Raw genomic sequence first — 21,652 nt, forward strand, 5'->3', positions numbered from 1 at the left:
GCCAACGAAGCAGACTCGCGTACACCATGGCCAACTGAGTGTTAACTGTAGAGCTTGTATAATGTCTTGTCTAAAATATCAATGCCATCTGTTGTGGGTCACATGCTCACTTCCACTGAACATACATGAGATAGAATACAAGATTAAGTCATAGATATGTGCACAAAATCCTGCACCATGTAACTATTATACAAGAAGAATGGATGGAATGTCCTGTACATATGACCAATTTGTGGAGACAATTGATGCTACAGATCACCAAAATATGCCCAAAAAAGTTCAGAAAATTTCACATATTTATGCACATTTTGCCCAAAATGTGGCAGATGCTAAGGGGGGACCTTCTAGATTTTCTTCTTTTTGGACTTATTTGCTCCTATGTGCTCCTATGTGCGGTAAAAGGCCCCAAAGTAGCTTTATCTGCATGGATAGTCCAGTTATTACTTGACATTTTCCCCCTTTATGATACTAATTTACAGAGGAGGAGTTTCCTGATGGTCGATATGCTTCGTGCGGGCGTTCATAGCGCCGCTTTTGAGTAGGGTGATCGTGCTCTGATTGTCGCAGTTCGTGACGATTGGCGCGGTTTTGCCGAATTCGAAGAATAGACGTCGCATCCAGATGAGTTCGCGGCATGCACTCGCGCTGGCGATAAGCTCGGCTTCCGTGGTCGAGAGGGCGAGTAACGTTTGCTTGCGGGAGCTCCAAGAGATCGCCGCGCCGTTGTACGTGAAAACCCATCCGGTAATCGAGTGCCGATGCGGCTGGCTTGCCCAGTCGGCATCGGAAAAGCAGGCGAGGCCGCCGCCGTCGTTGTCAGACCCGAACGTCAGGACGTAGTCTCGCGTACCGATGAGGTAGCGCAGGACTCGTTTTGCGGCGTTCCAGTGGGCGACGGCGGGGTCGGACATGAAGCGTGCGAGTGTCGATACCGCAAACATGATGTCGGGTCGGGTCGCGATGGCGGCGTACATGAGCGAGCCTATCAGGCGCGCGTACGGCCGTTTCTTCATCTCTTCGCGATCGGCGTCGGTAACGTCGACGAAGAGGTTGGCGTGCGGGTCGGCAGGTACGGTGAGCGGTGTAGCGTCGGCCATGCGGAATCGGTCGACGATGGTGTCGATATATGCGCCTTGGCCGATTGTCAACGTTCGCGCCCCGAGGTCTCGATGTATCTCGAGCCCCACGAACCAGCGCATTGCGCCCAGTCGCGTTATCGAATAGCGTTCACCAACGGCATCGATTAGTGCCGTCGTTTCGCGTTGGCCGCTGCCGATGATGGCGCAATCATCGACGTGTATCCCAAGGACGAGGGTCAGCCAGTCCTCGAAGACATAGAACACTGCGGGGTCACTCTCGCACCGAGTGAACCCAAGTTCATCAACCAAAAGCTCACATAAGGTGAGGTACCACTGACGCCCGGCCTGCTTCAGCCCGTACAGAGCTTTCTTCAATCGCAGGACCCAATTTTCCTTCCCTGGGACCTCGAATCCTGGCGGTTGGCGCATGTAGATGACGGTGTCGAGCTTGGAGTTGAGATATGCATTGTCGAAGTCGATAGAATCGATAACATAGCCGCGTTCAGCGGCAAACGCGAGGAGAAAACGAAGTGTGCTGAGGCGAATGGTCGGGGATGATGTCTCGGTGTAGTCGACACCGTGCACCTGCGTGTTGCCGCCAGCAACCACGCGCGACTTCAATTTTCGCACCTCATTCGTCTCGTCTCTCTTCTTCTTCAACACCCAGTGACTCCGCACAACATTGGCTCCCATCGGAGCCTCCATCGGGCCATCAAACACTTCATTGCGCTTGAGGGCATCAATCTTGGCTTGCATGGATGCACGCCATTCCTCGCTCTGAGGTCCTCGCAAAGCTTCGCGGGCGCTCGGTTCGTCGCCAGGCATTGCGGCAAAAGCATACACTGACTCGTCGTCTGTCAACGCAGCCATTAACCCGCGTTCCAGATGCTCTTCTTCGGCACTGGCGTCCGGCAACTTGGGCAGAATGCTGGGCGGGACGGCTTGCGCACCTCGTCCTCCAGCGGTCGCGATGTCGTTGCGGAGTGCCTGGGCCCATGGCGACGGCTTGCGTACTCGATCAGAGCAACGCAAAGCTGGTTCGTCAGGCTTAGATACTGACTCCGGGTTGGCGGGGGCGGTTTCAGGCTCGGCATCAGGCATCTCGGGCGCGTTGCGCTCGCTTACCGGCAGACTCTCCCCCTCGAGCGGTACGCGCACTGAAGAGTCTTCCTCTGCGAAGATGATGTTGCGCTCCACCGATATATGGGGGGTTCCCGGCCACCAAATACGATGACCCTTGCTCATCGTGTCGAATCCGATCCACCACGCCTCTTTGGACTTCGCGTCAAGCTTCGATGCGGCATCGATTTTGACCCAGACGCGTGCGCCGAACAACGGGAGCGTCGAGAGATCGGGCTTACGCCCGGTAGCCTTCTCGAATGGTGTGGAGCCCGGCGTGTTTTTCGTCGTCGTGCGGTTGCGGAGCCAGGCGGCGTGCATCACGGCTTCGCCCCAGAGGGCTTTTGGGAGATCAGCCTCGAGGCGCATGGCGCGGGCATGCTCGACGATCGTTCGGTTCAGGCGTTCGGCCTTTCCGTTTTGTGCCGGCGAGTCATGGACAGTCCGTCGCGCAACAGTACCCTGAGATTTGAGGTACGCAAGGAACTCGTTGCTTGAGTATTCGCCTCCACGGTCCGACTGATGCTCGCCTATAGCTACGACACCTCGGTGTTGCTTTGCCCATGCTTCATACGCACGGTAGACGGTGAAGACTTCGTCTTTCGACCGGAGGAGGACCAGTATGGTCTCGTCCGAGTAGTCGTCGATATGCGAGACATAGTACCGCTTTCCGCCGAAAGTTTCCACCGGACTTGGGCCCCAGACGTCGCTGTGGACCCGTTCTCCATATCGGGTCGCAGGAGGAGACCTACGCTCGGAGGGGAAAGGTGCTGCGGCATGCTTTCCTTCAATGCAAGACTCGCATAGTGGCATCTCCATGTCGGTCAGTTCCACTCCTTGGACGATGCCTTCAGTGACCATCCGCTTCAGTTCCGTGATGCCGGCGTGTCCCATGCGGTTGTGAAAATCGCGCAGTGTCATCTTCACGGTGGCGCTCATGGCCGTTTCGCCAGCTGGCCGTTTCGCCACCGGCTGGGCACCAATCGGGTACAAGCCGTTTCGCTCAGGCACGGTCATGACGAGCTCGCCCTTCGGGCTGAAGATTCGGCAGCCATGATTTTCGAAGTGAGCCTTAAATCCACCTCGCACGATGGCGCTAACCGAGACGAGTCCGATGGGCATCTCCTTTGCATACAGCACGTTCTGGAGGCTAATGCGCACAAGATCCTTGGGTCCTGGGAGCTCGATAGGGACAGTTCCTTCCCCTGTTGCGAAGAATTCGCGGCCATCGGCTGATGCGACAGGGATCGGCGTGATTGGCCTGAAAGTGCTGAACTTCGTCCTGTCGGGTTCGAAGTGGCGACTGGCTCCGGAATCAAGGATGCGGCTGACACTCGAGTTGGCCAGTCTCGCTTCCTCGACCTTGGCGAAGTCGGTCGCAACCGGGAATGCAAATTCGCGGATGACGGATGCAGAATCGGGTGCGGCTGCCGCGGCGGCAGTCGCGGAAGTTTCGTTTGTAGTCGCTGCCGCAGCAGTACTCTTGGGCTTGCCGCCTCCACTCTTCGCACTGTTTAGGATCTGCTTCCAGTTTGCCGGACGCTGTCCCTGTTTTCCTCCCCCTTTTGCCCAGCAGTCCTCGCGCCAGTGACCGACCTTTCCGCAGTTCGTGCAGGTGTCGCCAGACTTGTCACGTGCAGTGCCATTCTGACGCCGCTTCGGCTGGTTTGCACGGGCCGAATAGGCCTCCGAGGCTTTCTGACGCTTGTTCAGGCTCTCGTCGTCACGCGCGATGGATCTGATGACATTCGCTAGCTCGTGAGGCTTGAGGGATTTCTTGTTTGCGATGGATTCGGCAAGGAGAGTGCGGATGGTTTGTCGATATGATGTGGGGAGGAGGCGGATGACTGCGGCGATCTCATTTGGTTCGTCGAGGACTCCGCCGGCATTGGCGTATCTCGCCTTCAGCTCTTCCAACTGGTCGAGTGTCTCGCGCGGATCACCGCCATCGGCGGTAGTGAGCGCATTGATTTCGTCAAGGATGTTGATCTGGGATAGGGCGCCGGTATTCTCATGCTGTCCGCACAGAATCTTCCACGCCTCCGCGGCGCTCGCCGTGCTCACAATGCGAAGCTTCAGGCTCGCCGGTACGGTTTGGTAGAAGACCGTCTTGATTTTCTCATTCCGCTGATCCCACAAGTCGTAGGCATCATCGTACTCCTCCACAGCCTTATCGTACTTCGCGACGTCCTCCGATTTGGCCTTGTCGCCGGGTGGGGTAGGTTTGACAGGGGGTTTAGCACGGCCGTCAAGGAAGCGCAGTAATCCCTTGCTTCGGATGGCTGATGTGACTTCCGCCTTCCAGAGAACCCAGTTGCCGCCGTCGGCGCTGAGCTTCGGAAGCTTCGTGTAGGAGAAGTCATCGCGTGAGTCCATCGTATCTTGACTGGCCGCCAGGGCTCATAACCTAATGAAGGTGTACGAGGGACGGGACGGAGTGCGAATGGAACGAGCGGCTAGTGTAGATATAAGTCTCACTGCTCGGGTAAGGGAGCAAGTCGTATTCATGTACCTAGTGTAGATATAACTACGGTACATTAGCTTTCGGTACAGGGTATATAGACAAAAGAGGGACTCACGTCTCACTGCTCGGGTAAGGGAGCAAGTGAGACGTGCGCTCGCGAAAATGAGACGATTATCTGAAGACGGAAGTATAAGTTTTCGTGTCCGCATATGTCCATACCACGCGAAGGCGCGCGCACCGCGCGCGCAACGGCCGACACGGTGTCCGCTTGCATGCTCATCAACCATCTATCTCCAACAGGTTAGATGTACTATCACTGACCCAGAGTTCCTATCGGACCCCCAGTTCCTATTCCTACTTTTTCGTCTCTCCACCCCGCTACACCGTACATCAAATACTGAGAAAATGCCCGGATGATTGCCTTTAGTGTGCTCTATTGGGGCATACCAATATTATCTGGTGAAAATGCTGTAGATGGCCTCCGCACTCAGAAGGACCCAGAAATCCTATTTTCACACGCTACCCCATCTGGCGGAGGATATCATCAATGCACGTATTTCCGCTTGCAAGGCTATCATACCGCAAGATGAGATACATTTTTTTCCACGTCTGTCCATAAAATAAGCCAATGCGTTGAGTAGTGGTTGTGCAACAAGGCCAACACTCAGGAGGTCCGTGATGTTTGTCTGTCACTTGCCCCTGTCTCTTCGCTGTATCGACTACCGTTTATGGTAGGGCTGTGTAGTGACGCGACCGTGTCACCGATAGGAACTCTGGGTCCTCCGACCTCTTCATCGAGGAAAATATTCACTGTCCCTTCGATATAGTCGTTAAAAATAAGGTAACTACATGAGCGTGTAGCGCAGGTCATTTCACACTAGGACATATGCAGAAGCAGAGGGAATAGAACCACCAGATATGAATCCCACGCAAAATAGTGTTTCCGATAGGAACTCTGGGTCAGTGATAGTACTATATCTTGACGCACTCTCAGGGTAGAGGCTTAATGCAACAAGGGTCCTCTGTTTCCTCTACGTATGCAGCTAGTGAACCCAAGAGAAGTCAATCCATTGCGAATGACTGTTCCTTTTCTCCCTAAGCGGACAAGAAAAGTTCCCTGAGCAGCTCCAAGGTATGCTGTGGGTTCCGGACAGAGTGGCCGATAGTGCGCGGATCGGAGAAGATCTCATGGTCATTCCCGCCCTGGTGGGTCTTGTCGCCGAAGAAGTGAATCTCTTCGAAGTTTTCGTCTTCGACGTGGCGGAGGCAATAGGTCTTGTCCCATCTATGTTGCGTTGAATTTCATTGATCTCGGTGGAGAATCGAGGACATACCCGGTGGGGAAGATGTCAAAGGATATTTGACCGCCGATTGCAAAGGTAAGGCCGTAGTCGCTGAACTTCTCCCGAAGCACCTTGACAAACGCCTCGCGGACCTTGTGAACCGCGTCGTAGGCGGCGAAGTCGTAGCGCTCTTGCATGGTAGCGTTACGGCCGATAGGGCTGACGTTAACCATGCCATTCCGGAATTCGACGAACGTGCCCCTGCGATCATGATGAATGGATGAATGACGGGAAGTAGTGGTATGTAAAATACCTTTGTATGGGTATGTCGAGGTCCGCAATGTAGCGCAGGATGAACTTTACCATGACTTTGTAGCGCTCTTCGCCGACGTATTTGATGAACGATTGGGTAGGCAGAGGCTTGCCGAGCTTGAACGCCGTCAGACCATTCTCGGCAAAGGCGTAGTCAAACGCATCAATGGCTGAAAAGAGGAGATCAGGCCTGATGTTGTTCAAGTGTGTGACTGTCAGTGTACCGCGAGTGCTCGGGGTGTCGAGCTGCTCTGAGATCTTAACCAGATCCGATCCGCCCACAAATCCAATCGCGACCTTCTTGCGTAGCTGCTGCAGCGTCTCAATCATCTCCGGTGACGCTTGCTACTTGCGCAAAGGTATGGTAACGTCAGTAAGACAAGCAGAGCGTAAAGCGGCAAGCCTAAGAATAGATCGACGGATTGAACGTACCCGGCGCGCATGGGTGAGTGTCTCATCCACATCGAAGAGGACAAGTTTCTTCACGGGCCTGTCAGCGAATGCGCTGGAGGTCATCGTCGATGGAGGAAACAGGCGGACGTGCGAGCTGGCAGGCTTGATCTGCAACGCCCGCAGCGCAAGCGCCAGCCAGATCAAGCGTGGCGGTGGCGGTGCTGCGGTGCTTCATAGACGTTGCACGGAGGAAATATTTCTTTCTGTCCTCGCTCTGCATCAGAGCGTTTATAAGTTGCATCGAAGCACATCTCATTCTGTCCACCGAATAGCTCTATTGCATTGAACGTTCATACATGCCATCGATGAGGATGGATACCAAGCTCAGGCACGTGCAAGGAAACGCGAAACGTCAAGCACGTGACCGTTCATTGCTTATCCAGTTCCTCCATGGCTCGCTCAACGCGAACAAAAACGACCCAGCCCCTATACGCGGACGATGGCGATTCTGGCGAGGACACAGAGCCAGAGACCCCTCGTCCTACGACGAAGCGTCTAAAGAAACGACTGAGCGAGGCCAACTTCGATGGCAGCTTCAGCGAGGAATCGGGCGCAAGCCGCGCGCCACTGAAATCAGTCAACATGAACGACGACGAGGCCGAGAAGCGGAGAAGGAGAAAGAGCATGAAGTCTATGGCACTTATTACGGACGACGGCGATGCGCCGCAGGCCGGGCCGTCAAATCATGCCCAAGCGGATGGCGGGGGTACCCCTGTTGCTCCTGCGGGACGGTCTTTACAACGTTTACGGAGCGTGGCGCAGGTTCCAGCGATAAATGTATCCATCGACGTGAACAACTATGAGGAGTGGATGAAGATGGCCACGGATAACGTATGTCCCTTTTCGACGCGCTCTTGCACTTCTAACGTTTACCTCGAACAGAAAATCAACGCCGCAAACTCGTGGAATTTCGCGCTGATCGACTACTTCCATGACATGTCCCTGTTGCGAAACACCGGCGACAACTCGATCAATTTCCAGCGCGCGTCCTGTACGCTCGACGGATGCGTCAAGATCTGGACGAGTCGCGTTGACAGTGTCGGTACAGAAACAGGCAAACTCCTCTCCAACCTCGCGAATGAGGGCCGCGCGGACGACGACGAAGATGCCGATTCTGACAATCCCGACGCGACCCCGGGCGCCAAGCGGAAGCGGCGTGAGGGCCGACCGAAGGAGACGCTCGCCAAAAGCACGGAACAGCTGAGGAGCAAGAAGCTTGACTTGGAATTCAAGGTCGACCCGCTGTTCCGGAAGACGTGTGCCGACTTCGATGAGGGTGGTGCGCAGGGCTTGTTGATGAACCACCTGAGTTTGGGCATTGGTCCGGACGCGGGCATGAGGATCATTTTTGATGCTAGCGATGCAATGGGCAAGGGTACGGAAGAAGACGCAGAGCCAACGGAGGAACCCGAAGAGGAGGTTGACATCAGCCACTTGCGCCGTAGGTCTTGTTCCCCGTATTGGCTACCCTCTTTCGTATTGACGTGGTCGAGAAGGCGAATTCCTGCCAGACCTGGACGGATTACAGGACAAGGCAATTTGTCACTCTCTCGCCGGCTTTTCATTTGCGAAGGACGCCTTCACCTTCGACGAGAGCCTCTTCGTCGGTGACGACATTCAGGAGCTAGACGACGACGACGACTTCGGCGGGGTAGAAACCGGCGCGGGGGAATCGATGGACGTCGGTGGGGGCGCCGATGCTGGCGGCATGGAGGAAGATTTCTTCGTAGGCGACCAAGCGGTGGGCGACGAATACGGTGCCGGACCCGACTTTGGCCCGGGAGGAGATGATTTCGGCGGTGGAGAAGACGGCTCGGTGGGCCCCGAGGGCGAGCAGCAAGGACAGGGGCACGGGGGCGGCCGTCCGGGCGCGTTCGTTCCGTTTGACCCGAGGAGGATGCCAAATGAGAGGGAGATCGTCATGGCAATGACGGAGGGTGGCGAAGATGGGATGCTCGACTACTTCGACCAGAATTTCCTCAGGAACTGGGCAGGTCCTGAACATTGGAAACTCAGGAAGGTGGTGCGGCGACGTAAGTTCTCGACTTTTTTCAATGTCCGAACGTGTGTGGCTGATCATGTATGCGATGTAGCGGAGGCTGCGGATACCTCGAAAGACAAGCCGAAGCGGGAGAAGAAAGAAGCGTTCAGGATCGACTTCCTCGCACCCGCAGATAAAAGTCTGAAGGAGACCGCTGAAGCACTTTTCGCACCGGCAACCCGCGGTAACATCAATCTACCCGGATACAGCGTGAGCGGGAAGAACGCGGAAAAGTCGAAGAAGCGCGGAAGGGGCAAAAAAGCAGCTGCGGATGGCAAGGAGAAGAGGGACGATCATACTTTGCCCGACGATATGCACTTCTCGAGTCGGGAGCTCGTGACACTCTTCCTCAAGCCCAAGTTCTCAGTGCGTGTTCAGATACCATGTCCGTGAATGATATCCTTCTGATCAAGCTGCCCTGCAGCTGAAAATGCGCGGTCAACGAGTTCGCTTGGACGAGGGCGATGGCGAAATCGACGAGAACTTTTGGGCTCAGGCGGCAGCCAACGCCGGCCGGGAGGGCGACGAGGGCGACGAAAGTGAGCGTTTTCTGTACGCACCATGCCTTATCATGCATGCTCATTCTCGTCTCTCGCAGCGGCGAATGGTGGTGCGATACCATTCAACACGCAGTTCTTCCACGACGACTACGACGATGGGCCGGGCTTTGACGACGGCTTCGACGGCGAAGGCGGTAGCGCAGCAAACCTTGGGCCCGACGCGGACGAGCAGGATCTGCTCGCGGCCACTGCGGGACAGACGCGCCGCGTACGTCCGGAGTTTGTAAACTATGCGAAGCGGGCGAAAAGGGTCGACGTGCGGAAGCTCAAAGAGAATATATGGAAGGGGTTGGATATCGTCGTGCCCGAGATCAAGCAAGAAGCGGAGGACGAGGACCAAGACATGGTACGCTCGAGCGCTTCTGATATATACAGTGTTCACTCAAAGGACTTCATGCACTGCAGGACAAGGAGGAGCAGGATGCCACCGATCCAGCGGAAGCGCGCACTTTCAGCGAGGTTGTGACGGGCCTCAAGTCGTCATACCCGAAGGACAAGATGGAAGAAATCAGCACCAGCTTCTGCTTCATATGCCTGCTGCACCTCGCCAACGAACGCGGACTCAAGCTCGAGGTGGGTGAGGATGGCCAGATCGAGGCTGAGCCTGAGGAGGAGGAAGAGGAACCCGAGGCGGCCGAACATAAGGTTGCCAGCAAGGTCGGAGATATTTGGGACTTAAAGGTGCGTATTTGCATTCGTGTTTCAGGGATATTGGTCACGGCGCTAATTTGAGGGGCAATAAGGTATATCGGGATCCGTTGGCTACCGCCGCTGCCTAGCGATAGATTCTTACTCGACGCACTGGATGACTTATCACATTACTTGCTTAACGCACTGCTGTCTATTACTATTATCTACCCCCAAGTCTGTTGTTTCCGTAGCGCACAATATCCTATCCATGTTGTATTTGTCGCCTCCGGTCACATGCTTCTCCCGCGCTCGCATGGCTGTGTTCCCGCCATTCCACCTGGACATCGGCGCCTATTTTTTGAGAGCCGCGGGTGCCGCCGTCGTTTGGGTCTGGACGGACAACTGGAGGAGTCAATTAGCGGGTACCGGGTTCGCGAGCGCCCGCGGTCGGGGCTCCGCTGTTCTCTCCCACTTTCCACATCCACGGGGGTCGGTCGCCATGGCCGACCAGCCCATGCCGGAACCTCGTTATTGGAACGACAGCGCGCTCTTGAGCTTCGAACCATTCCTTTCTCGATTCGCGGTACGAAAGGATTCGGGTTCGCTCTTCCGGAGGAAGGACGTTGTTGCTAAGTGGTGCGCAAGTATTGCTGAGGATTTGAGGTCCCAAGGGAGGGCGGTAGGAGCTTTTCGTCGTGCATGGACGGGATTGGAAACTTACCATGGACATCCACCAACTCTGCAGCGCAAGATCACCTCAACTTGGGCCAGATGTGTTGCCACGAGGGCGTTCAAGGTTTCCCGTAAAATCATGCCACCTGACGTGGACACGGTCGACTGTATGGAAGCGCTCATCAACTTCTACTGGGCAATGAACGTGCAAGATATTTCGTCAGCCCAAAAGGCAGTGGACGCTGTGTTAAGAAAGCTTAATATCAAGTGGTCCTTCAAAGTGAGGCACCTCCCCCCTCCGCGACCTGGCGACGTTCTGCAAGCACGGGTTTTGTCTCGTCGATCTAACTGCGGAACGGAAACTCCTCCATCCACGTCGCTCGTCGTTGGACATCATAGAGGCGCTGAGGATACCCAGAAGGACCCTCAATTAGCTCCATCGAGGTCTATCGTTGATCCCACAAAACCATCCATAGCCGAAGGATCGCTTCCGGTCTCGGGACAGAAGCGGACACGATCCGCTTCGTCTGCATCGAGCTTGGCGTCCTCGTCATCCTCTGATCCCTCCGGTCTCAAACAGATCCAGGCTCACGATGCTCCTGAGAAGGCCTCTCGCAGAATGGCTGTGAAGAAATCGCGTAAGGCCCCAAAGCATACGTCCGGTGATGCCCCTATGCGCAACAGACGTACCCCGAAGTGCGCAGCGAACGCCGAAGCTCAGGGTACGGCTTCGAAGAATCGCAAGCCCAGGGTGAAGGACAGTCACTCGAGCCGCCCCTTGCAGAAGGGTCGTTCCGTTGCAGATGCTGCTCCGCGCGACCATACTGCCTCGATGAAGCCGCCTGTTGAGGCACCCGCTGGGAACGGAGCGTTCTCCCCTCAGGTGGTGACCCAGAAAGGCAGAAATGCACCTTCCAATGCTACAAACCCGGATCGATCAATCGAATCCAGGACCGCGGGTGGTTCCTCGCCTTCTGCGACCGTACCGACTGGCAAAAAGCCTACCCGAAAACGCAAGGCGGACATTCCTGCGGAAGCGTCGTCCCGTCTAACGATTGGTGAAGCGTCTGACCAAAAAGCGATAGCTAGTGGGGCCCAATCCAGTCCTGATACGATCCCGGCCCCAATCCAGTCATCCCGTGACAAGAAGAAGAGAAAACGGACTTCGGAATCAACCCACGGTTCCACATCCTCCCCCGGCACACAGACTGCGGCGTCAATCGTCACCGCCTCCACAAGATGCACGGACGGCCCTTCGGCTGCTGCCGGTGTGGATGTCTCCAAATCTCTGCCTGGTACCGTCAAGCGACCGGATCTCTCGAAGTTTCCTGAATCCGGATTATCCTGCATGGCGCGTCGGACGTCGCGACCAAATGACCGCTCCGAATCAGCCAAGTCGCTTAGTGGCTCGGTCCCTCCAATGTCTGCATCCGTGGCCAGTTTCTTCGCAATACCGCTCCGAGTTTTGCCAATCGCATCCCCATCGCCGTCTGGTCCGTCAACGCCTGCGCAACATTCTGCTTCTTCCTACCAGCGCGGAGGTCTACTTACGCCGCCTGAAACGCCACGACACATCGTGACAGCAGCTCGTTCGGCGGGCCCAAAGCAGAAACTTCGTTCTCGCCCCCCGATGTGGGCACGAGTGAGGCCATAGATCTCGTTCGTGCATACAACTTGCTTAACACTTTCTGTTAGTCCCGACAAGAGATCTGCGAGACTTTGCCCTGGTTTCGCTCGTATCAAGCTGGAGTATACTACGCAAACGACGTGGCGCGAGGGTATCTACTCGCTGGCAAACCCGCGCTGTATGTGAAATGTTTTCATTCAATACTTCTTGCTAACTTATTCGTTTGGCCACAGACGTGATGCTTACGAAGACGACGGGCGGATCATTATCTCCCATGGGTAACGCGTCGACTTCAACGCAAGGTCTTCGCTAAACTTTCGACAGCGGCGGCAAGGCGGAGAGTGAGTACGGGCCAGCAAGGGATCAACGTACGACGGACAAGTCGGTGAGGAGCCTGTTGAGTACGTAAAAAGGTCTGATTACTATACTATCTGATTGGCACCCAGATACGTGGAAGAACCGTGTTCCGATTTTCGTGCTGGTGGACGACGAGTACCAGCTCTTTCCGTACGACCTGCGAATGGAAGGCTACGCATACGTAACATTAGGCTGGTATTATATTACCGACGCGTGGGGTATGTCTTCGACCCGTGCCTAACTGTTTCCTCATGACCTTCGATAGCGGAACGGGAACCGGCCACGGATAAGAAGGGCGAATATATCGCGACGGATGTTACGCGATGGAAATTCAAGTTCCAGGTTCGCACCCTACGATCAACGGCGCACTTTTCTTACAAAACCGAATATCCATAGTGGGCAGAGGATCAAGGCGAGCCTTGGTGGTGCTGTGAGCCTGGGCAAACGAATTCCGGTCGAACTGGTATGTAATCAGGCTCATCTCTTCGTTCTAAACCTGTTGAAGCACATCAGTAGCTCAGGAGGAGTCGACGCGCCAGCTTAAGGGTAGCGCGTCCAGGCCACGTAAGCAATGCTCTTTTGCAGCTCGGCTTCTATGGCGCTCAAGACCTCGTAGAGAAACTGAAGTTCGGGGCCCCACCAAGGTCAGCCCACTCCAACAACAGTGGCTTGTGCTTACACTTCCCGTAGCGCCGCCCGGGAAGCGCATACCTGTTCGACTTGCGGGGGTACCTGGCCTCTGGTTTTCGCCAACTCGCCGATGTGTCTCGACCCAAGCTGTGCCTCATTTTGGTTCAATGATGGAGGGCTAGCAGACATCAACGTCCAGCTTCGGAGAGAATTCCTTCAACCAACAGACACGCCGAAGAATTTGTCCCTGGAGCAAGCCAGTTTGCCCTCTCCACCGACAGTCGCTCAAGACGACATCGTGACGTCATCTATGTTCTTGCGCGGATTCTGCTGTACGCAGTGCGGACGACTGTCTTGTCGGTGCGTTTATCAGTCACTACCACATGGACAATGTTGCATCGACATTTTCAGGTATAAGTGGGAGGAATGGCGATGTAGCAACACTATGTGTAACGTGAGCACTTCGACCCTGTGATAGCACATTAACTCATCCTCATCACCACCAGCATACACTCGACATCAAGGCTCGCATCCGTCATCCTTCCGAGTTCTCCAGCATATACGAGCGGACGCCACAAGTTCACACGAAAGACGGTAATGACTGAGTTGTGTCTTGGTGATTGGCGATTGCTCATATGAACGAAGGCATCAGGTCCTCGAAGAAGGCGCTCGAGCTTGACTCCTCGTTGTCTGCCGAAACATTCCACCTTCCGACGTCAGATCCCACGTATGTTCAATGTGAAGCTCATATATCAACTACTAAAGCGAGAATCCTCAGCGCTTGCGCTCGCGTACATATCATTCGGGCCAAATATGATCGTCTCCATGAGGCAGACGTTGCCTTCGAGCGATACCAGTCACACGCCCTTAAGGGTGATTTCTTCCAACGATGGCCGACCAAAGCGGTGCGTCCGAGTCTGCCCCTCCCTCTAGGCGACCGAGCTCATGTACAGTACAGCATAAATGTGAGGGCATCGAACCCCGAAAGGTTTTAGCATGCTCATGGAATAACCAGTGAAAGGCACCATGCTTTCACGTTATTTCTCCCACAACGGTATGTAGCCTATCAACGCCAGATTAAATGTCGTATTAATACTTCCACGCATCGAAGCCGGAGTCGCCTACAAAGTAAGGGGAACATTGAAATCCTATGATTACGAAGGTTCAACGGTTGTTTTTCCAAGTACGTTGCGAACACGCAAAATACCGTTTCGTTTGAGGACGCGCCGGAGGCCGTTGGGAAAGCGTTGGACATCATACAAGAGCGAGCATGCCGCGTATTAGGGGCTCCTAGCGTCGCGTTCAATGAGATATTGAGCGTCGCGTACATGGAGAAGCAGAAAATGAGTGTGAGTATGTTCTTGCTGGTGTAACAGCGCGTCTACAAAATCCTCGACAGTTCCATACGGACGATGAATCGGGACTAGGCCCGATAGTAGCCTCCCTTTCGCTAGGTGGGGCCGCTCAGATGCACTTCCGGCCTCGGAAGAAGCAGAAGTCTGCTCTCAATAAGCAGGAGGAACCCGACCACGAGGTGGATGGACAGGACAACGATATGGAGAAGCACCATGCAAGCACGGTTCTCACGCTGACCCTTGGACACGTACGTGTTTTCTAACTTGAAGTACCCTCGTTGCTGAACGTTTTTCCAGGGCGACGTAGTTGTCATGGAAGGCACCGCGGTACAAAAGGAATACGAGTAGGTCCTTCCCCTTGCGATAATGCACTCATTGCTCACTGTGCTTCATAGACACGAAGTCCGATGTCTCGACAATCTCAGATTTGCGGCTACGGCAAGGGTGATCGATAGCGCCAGAAATCAAGGCAGTCTACACTTCGGCAAGGCTGTCTCGGCTGTGGATCACCCGACCTAATAGATAATATCCTCCATTATGTTTATTTGTCCACTTCATTATTGATATATTATACTTCTACCTACGCAGTTAATGATGACGTTGCGAGAAACGCGACACCAGGGGGGGGATACGTGCCCTTTGTCTCGACCGTAAGCTTATGTTGATGGAGGATTCCGGTCCTGAACATGGAGTATCAATCACTTGAGATAACCCCCATCGTACAGTGCGATGGACACGCGGACTCTGTTCAGCTGCGATAGCGAAGTGCTTTTAGATGCTTGCCTTCAATGATGACCTTCCAACACCACCAGCACCTTTTGCCTGAGTAACTCCAGCTGGACTCCTGAGCTTACATCACGGTGATTTCGGAATGCGATGCGGTCGATCCGCTCGGTCTGGCCATCGCGTATTGAAGCTGCAGCACCTTGATGCGAAGCAGGACCTGGATTTCTATCTCAAGTGGGCAATGATATCTTTGTTGGATCCGCATTTTAGTTATCATCCGCAGAAACGTCAGCGCCAGATAGTGGGCATGCATTGAAGACGTCAGAGACAATTCAAGGATAGGGTATGCTACATTCATTGTCATTGAAGAAGCAAACGCGATGGTCTACGCGAAGAAATAGATTCAATAGATCCTAATGCAGTATAATCTTACAGTATGGGAAGAAGAAAAAAAATACAAAGAATGGGGATCACAACGCACAAACCGGCACGAACCGCGAGAGGTCATCGCGCGCCGTTTAAGACCTCCCGCACCGCGCTCCTTTGCTGTGCCAGCAAAGCAAGGATCTGCCACCCGGGCTGGTCGTCGCGCGCGCCCTCCTCAGGCACCCTGCCCCGAACCCGCTCAAGCCGCTCGAGCTCCGCCCATCCGTCCTCGCCCTCCGGCGCACCGAGGGCGAGGCGCATCGCGGCCGCAGACCGGTTCGGGAGCACGGCGGGGGAGACGGTGAAGAGCGCGTCGAAGGCGGAGGCAGCGAGCAAGCCGTTGTACGACGCGCCGGACGGGTGTGCAGGCTGGATGGAGGTGATGGCGTGCGAGGCGGAGGTGAGGGTGATCGCTTGCGAGATGAGCTGCTTCAGCTTCGCCTGCAGGCAAGAAGGTATGCGTGAGCGGCGGTGAGTAGAGCAAGGTACGTGGGTAGGCTCACCTCGAATGCGAGCATGAGTAAAGACGAGACAGCCTTGGATGGCGCGCCGAGGTTATGCTGCGCGCAGATGAGGTTGATACGATCTGATATATGCTGCAGCGTGGGCGCGCGCGTGACGGCGGCGAGGTGCAGCGGTAGCCTGCTCCCGGGAGGTTCTTCGGAGGTCGTGTCAGCTCCTAACATCAATCGCAGCAACAACAGCATGCAGCACACACCTCCACGTTCCGGTAAAAGCTGAACTCCGCGCTCTTGCAAGATCTCGTCCTGTGGCAACTTCCTTAACGTCGCCGCGGCGTCGTCAATGGGTGTGGCAGGCAGGTGCTGCAGCCGCGCGCGCTCTTTCCTCCCGAGACCCACCACCCACTTCCTGAACCGCGCCGAGCGCAGGGAGTCCATGTCCGCGTCCTCGCCCTGGTATGGCAGGAGCCGCCGCCGCTTCTTCGGCGGGCTCTTGCGTGGCTTCTCCGCGTGCGCGCTCGCGGGTGCGGCCCCGTCCCCAATCTTCGCGGCGGGTGTGGCGGCGTCTGTGGCGGCGGCCGCGCGCCGGTCAAGCTGAACACTCGTGTCGAAGAGGCTGATGACGAGCGCATTGTGCAGCTGGACGAGGTGCGGCGTGTCGAGCGCGCGCCGGGCGGCGGCATCGAACTCGTTTCGCGAGATGTGGCCGGCGAGGAATTCTTTGAAGACGCGCCAGTAGGCGGGCGCTTTGTCGCCGAGGGTGGAGTTGAGCTGCGCGCGGAGCGTCGAGGTGGACGGGAGAGACATCGGGGACGGGCCGAGCTCGCTGTGGCGCGCAGCGTGCAGAACAAACGAAGCGACGGGCGCCTATTGGCCCAGTCGTGACTTGGACCGTGACTTCGCTCATCGATCCCCGCACGCCGCCCCGATGCCCTGAACAACGCCCCCGGTCGTCTCTGTTCAATAGAGATACAGACACACTGCTTCACGACATACGCCTTGCGCACTATACCTAGTTACCCCCAACCACCTTCTGCTTAGTTCTGTTGTTGTCGTTCACTATGAGCTTCCCATCATCCGCCGACCGGCCAGCGACGTCCAAGCCGCGTGGGATTTGTCGCTTCTATTCGACTTCCCGTGGGTGCCTCAACCCGGGATGCAAGTTTCTGCACGGAGAGAACGAGGTACTCACACCATACGACCGGAACAAGGTCTGCAAGTTCTTCGCCAGCGGTGCGTGAGCTTAGCGCCCCTATCATCGCATGTCCTTATGTCCCTGGTCACGCAGGCTTTTGCAAGAGAGGCGACAGGTGCTGGTTCAGACACATCATACCAGAGGCGAATGACGAGCCGTGCTCGATCTGCCTCGAGAAACCCGTCACCTACGGCCTGCTCACGGCTTGCTCCCACATCTTCTGCATCACATGTTTGCGCTCGTGGCGCGACACGAACACGAAGTCGTCCGACGCCGTCGTGTCCGGGAACTTAAAGAGTTGCCCGCTCTGCCGCACGCCCTCGCGCTTTGTCGTCCCCTCCTCGCGCTTTTTCCCGCAAGGTCATCCAGACAAGGACGCCGCCATCGCACGCTTCAAGGAGAGCACGGCCCGCGTCGACTGCCGCTACTTCCAGAAGTCGCCCGCAGATAGCCGTTTCTGCCCGTTCGGAAAGGATTGCTTTTACCGCCACATCAATGCAGACGGCACGCCATACGTGTTCAGCGAAGGTGTCGACTACTACATGCCGGTCAGCCTCGTCGCCTTTTTTGAATGCATATATGCGACGATCGCTGACGAGTCCGTCCCCGCAGATTCACAAGCGCCGCCTCAACAGCCACCTTGAGGCCGTCTATATCGATTGGGATGTCGAGCCGCACATGGCTGGCCTCAACGTGCACGTGGTTGATCTACCCGCCTCGCTCACCGCGCTCAGCTCGACGATCGACGCCATCCGGGCGAACCTTGCCCCTCGACCGGCGTTTAATCCGGATTTGGGCTTTGACGAGGAGGAGGGGGATGAAGACTATACCGAGGACTTCGATGCCAACGACATGCTGCATATGGTGAGCCGCCCCCCCCCCCCCACTCCACACTCCACACTCCCCGCCTCGATCTGTCATGGAGAATTCTCGCATTCTGACACGCGCTCTTCGCGCAGACGGCGACGCTGCTCGAAGGCCTCCAGGGCCTGCGTGCCTCGATGGGGCCATTGGCCTCCCGAGACGATGCCGACGCCGACACTGACAGCATTCCCTCGCTTCGGACGGTGTCCGGCGACTCCGCGTCCGGCTCGGACTCGGAGGACGGTGAGGCCGGGGATGACGACGCGTTCGAGTCTGTCCCGCGCACGGCGGGGGACGGGGGACAAGACCAAGTACGCCCTGGCACTGCACCGCGCTCCGGGCCGGGTGTTGACGCGCCTCTCGCTGACAGTCCCAGCCGTGGTGGTGACGCCCCGTCTCCCGTTCTTAACGTGCGGAGGGTGGGGAACGGGGTCATGGTTGACATGCTATCGGGCGGCACTTTGTACTCGTCGTTGCCGCGTCCTCCGATCGAGCGCGATGGGTCACCGTTACTTGATGGACCCGCGTCCGCGGAGGAGGGCCTCGCGAGGGATCCGTCTGCGGAGGGGTTGACGGTGTCTATCTCGCCGCGGTTCAGCACCGTGGTGAACACTGCGGGGCGGGTGGTCATCGATCTGGCCTCGGAGGAGGAAACGATGACGGAAGACGAAGAGGACTCAGAGGCAGAGGGAGGCGTCAACACGGCCGACGAGGACGATCACGCCAGTGCGGGCGACGACGAGGGGAACGCTGAAGCTGCACCCGGCTCAAGCGCGGCGACGGACGAATCGCGGACAGACGCGCTGCCCCCGTCCCATCCCTCCGCCCTGCCGCAGCCGTCGGAAGACGCGAAGTGGACCCACCCGCCGCAGATCGAGTTTGACGCCGACCCGCCGTTCGCGACGGATGGGCGTGGGCGGGTGGTTTGGAGCAGCGCGCATCACCGGTTCGGGCGAGGACGACGAGGTGGGACTAGCAAGCGCGGGGGCAGCGTGAGGTCTGAAGCAAGCGGGAGTGGGAGCGCCGCTCATGGATAGACCGAGGGAATATCGTCGTTGTTGTGCTATCGAACAGTGCATGGAGCTGGTTATGATAGAGGTTTTCCTGGGTGTGGAATGTATGAACGGATTGTGAAATCTGAGCTCCGCTGCACTCGCACCGCGCTGGTTTTTGTCGACTCGGCTCTACAATGGCGCGACGGTCTGTTCTTTACGGATTCACGGCCTGCTCCTATCTGGCTCTCTCGCCATTGCTCGCATGAAGGCAAAGTACGTATCCTGTGTGCTGTTCTTCGTTGAGCGTACTGACATGGAGGTGTAGCGCTCATTGTCCGCGTATTTGCTGCTCTAACTTGGACGAGGAGGCTGCACTCGGTCCGAACTCCGCGTTTTTTCCAACTCCGTTTCATCAACCATCAAGGTGCCGCGGGCTCGCGGCTCCTTCATGACCGCCCTTATTCAACTACTATCTTGCAGCAGTATATATCTGACATTTCGAGCATGGTTATCAGGTATGCAGCATCTGTGCTACAATCTTCACTGTAGAGTACTCACGATTTGAACCTGTAGTGTTCGCTGTCCACGTATCTGTTGCTCTAACTTGCGTGAGGACAAGCTTTGCCTCCCCGCTTCTTCCCGCGAGAAGCTCAAGCACTTGCGGAGCGAGTTTATGCGGATACGCTTGGAGATATCCTCCGTTCTACGAGAGCACAATGCTGGCCTTCCTATCTCTCGCCTCCATGAGGACATCCTACACAGCGTGTTCCAGTACATCCCCCCCGAATCTCAGCACGACAACTTACGCCTTGTACCTCGCATAGGAAATAGCTCGCGAAAGAAGGAAGGAAGGAACGCACAAGAACCACGGACTGTCTTTCCTGGGGTGGCCCACGTTTGTAGCTCCTGGCGCCGTCTTGCGATACGTACTCCAGCTCTGTGGAACATTCTGAATCTCACGCGGCCGAGACTGTCCACCCGGCTTTACGACCGCTTTTCAGCTTCGTTCCCGTTCCGAGTCTTTGGCCATCTTGAAGTGGACGGAATCATCAACTACGAGCCTTTCAGATCCTGGAATAACAAGGAAATGGCTGCGGGGCTGCAACATATTCTACGAAACTGCCCACGGCTACAAGAACTCAACGTCACGATACCGCACAAACACATCAACTCGCTGAATGGTCTCGGAAACGCTACCAAGCCGCTATATTCCCTTCAACGTCTGACGATCCTCCACGCACGTCGCTCTGAAGATAGTGATAAGTCCGAGCCGCTCTTGGCTTCCCTCGAAGCGCCCAACCTACGTCACCTCGAACTGCACTTCTTGCACCTCGCTTCGTGGCATCTTCCCGTGTTCTTGTCGCCCCAGCTGCGCTACCTACACCTGACCTATCATACTGATACGCCACCTCCGTCCCTTCCATGTGTCCTGGCAACTCTTGGACGAATGCGTCAGCTGGAGTATCTCGGTCTAGACAGTGCGATACCATCTGCGACGGCGGAAAAACAAGCCCTATCAACCGGAGACGAGGTGATACATCCTGTGCATATGCCTTCGTTGAAGGAAGTGATGCTCTGCGGAAAAGCACTTGATTGCGCATCTCTGCTTCGTCACATTGATGTACCCCCTGACGCGAAGCTGTCTGTGATTCCTGGGCAGGGACCTGCGGCGGAATGGATTAATGAATGCGTACAGCTCTGGGATATCGGCCTCCAGCATATCCACCGCTCCGGCAAGGAGGTGATTGAAATTCGGATTGGAGCGGACTCTGATGGCCCGGGCCCCGCAGTCTCGTGCGTCCAATACGACAAAGGGAACTCTCCGTTCAATGCCTTCTCAATGACGCTCGATGTGACGGGTAATGCTCACATTCAGGTTGCGGTCTTGGAAAAGTTATGCGATCGTTTGGCAGCATTGAAGCTCGAGACCCTGCGCATCGATACCGTGGAACTCAAAGCCATCTCCCACCGACTTTGGGACACCGTTCTGGCCTCACACGATGAACTCCAACACTTGATACTCGGCGGCGAGGCAGCTTTCGAACTGCTTTCCGATATCGCCAGGGACAACGACATCATCCCGAACGTGTCGTCGCTGACCATCCAAGATATCGCGGACTGGCGGCAAGAAATAGTGCTCGATCTCTGCCTTCAGCTCTTGCGGAAACGCAACGTCTCGGCCCCCTCAGCCACGGATACCGTTCGAGACGATCTTTGGCTTCAGCTCTTGCGGAAACGCAACGTCTCGGTCGCCTCAGCCACGGATACCGCTCGAGACGGCGTTTCGAGAATCCAATCGTTAACCATAATAGATCACGATCGCATCTGGGGCTATCCTCAGCTTCGGCGTCTCGAAGAAAAGGTGACGGTACTGTTCAAGGGGCGCTGATGATGGCAGAAGGT

General features: G+C 56.1%; 6 protein-coding genes across 6 annotated transcripts; 3 read left to right on the top strand and 3 right to left on the bottom strand.

The window, feature by feature from the left end:
• Nucleotides 1–4,406: 4,406 nt before the first annotated feature.
• PUNSTDRAFT_73155 (uncharacterized protein) lies at nucleotides 4,407–4,574 on the bottom strand (the record flags this gene model as incomplete). Its single annotated transcript, XM_007386546.1, has 1 exon — nucleotides 4,407–4,574. A coding segment is annotated over one exon (168 nt), but the record flags the coding sequence as incomplete, so codon positions are not given.
• Nucleotides 4,575–5,557: 983 nt separating this feature from the next.
• On the bottom strand, nucleotides 5,558–6,844 carry PUNSTDRAFT_106336 (eukaryotic phosphomannomutase). The gene is made up of 5 exons (XM_007386547.1): nucleotides 6,690–6,844; nucleotides 6,482–6,602; nucleotides 6,259–6,427; nucleotides 5,997–6,206; nucleotides 5,558–5,947 (listed from the first exon to the last, which is right to left on the bottom strand). Exons 1-5 carry the CDS (start codon nucleotides 6,771–6,773, stop codon nucleotides 5,758–5,760), a joined length of 774 nt encoding a protein of 257 aa, XP_007386609.1. The 5' UTR covers nucleotides 6,774–6,844; the 3' UTR covers nucleotides 5,558–5,757.
• Nucleotides 6,845–7,141: 297 nt separating this feature from the next.
• Nucleotides 7,142–10,133, top strand: PUNSTDRAFT_90930 (barren). The gene is made up of 8 exons (XM_007386548.1): nucleotides 7,142–7,541; nucleotides 7,593–8,151; nucleotides 8,207–8,743; nucleotides 8,804–9,117; nucleotides 9,176–9,290; nucleotides 9,350–9,657; nucleotides 9,717–9,992; nucleotides 10,055–10,133. Exons 1-8 carry the CDS (start codon nucleotides 7,293–7,295, stop codon nucleotides 10,088–10,090), a joined length of 2,394 nt encoding a protein of 797 aa, XP_007386610.1. The 5' UTR covers nucleotides 7,142–7,292; the 3' UTR covers nucleotides 10,091–10,133.
• Nucleotides 10,134–15,621: 5,488 nt separating this feature from the next.
• On the bottom strand, nucleotides 15,622–17,005 carry PUNSTDRAFT_145474 (uncharacterized protein; the record flags this gene model as incomplete). Its single annotated transcript, XM_007386549.1, has 3 exons — nucleotides 15,622–16,175; nucleotides 16,238–16,392; nucleotides 16,453–17,005. 3 exons carry the CDS (start codon nucleotides 17,000–17,002, stop codon nucleotides 15,813–15,815), a joined length of 1,068 nt encoding a protein of 355 aa, XP_007386611.1. The 3' UTR covers nucleotides 15,622–15,812.
• A 78-nt stretch (nucleotides 17,006–17,083) lies between these two features.
• On the top strand, nucleotides 17,084–19,499 carry PUNSTDRAFT_145475 (uncharacterized protein). The gene is made up of 4 exons (XM_007386550.1): nucleotides 17,084–17,428; nucleotides 17,484–17,938; nucleotides 18,003–18,254; nucleotides 18,350–19,499. Exons 1-4 carry the CDS (start codon nucleotides 17,257–17,259, stop codon nucleotides 19,289–19,291), a joined length of 1,821 nt encoding a protein of 606 aa, XP_007386612.1. The 5' UTR covers nucleotides 17,084–17,256; the 3' UTR covers nucleotides 19,292–19,499.
• An 837-nt stretch (nucleotides 19,500–20,336) lies between these two features.
• On the top strand, nucleotides 20,337–21,638 carry PUNSTDRAFT_136936 (uncharacterized protein; the record flags this gene model as incomplete). Its single annotated transcript, XM_007386551.1, has 1 exon — nucleotides 20,337–21,638. The coding sequence occupies one exon, from the start codon at nucleotides 20,337–20,339 to the stop codon at nucleotides 21,636–21,638; it is 1,302 nt and encodes a 433-aa protein (XP_007386613.1).
• Nucleotides 21,639–21,652: the final 14 nt, after the last annotated feature.

Source organism: Punctularia strigosozonata (assembly GCF_000264995.1).
Source record: "Punctularia strigosozonata HHB-11173 SS5 unplaced genomic scaffold PUNSTscaffold_11, whole genome shotgun sequence".
Taxonomy (NCBI): Eukaryota; Fungi; Basidiomycota; class Agaricomycetes; order Corticiales; family Punctulariaceae; genus Punctularia; species Punctularia strigosozonata.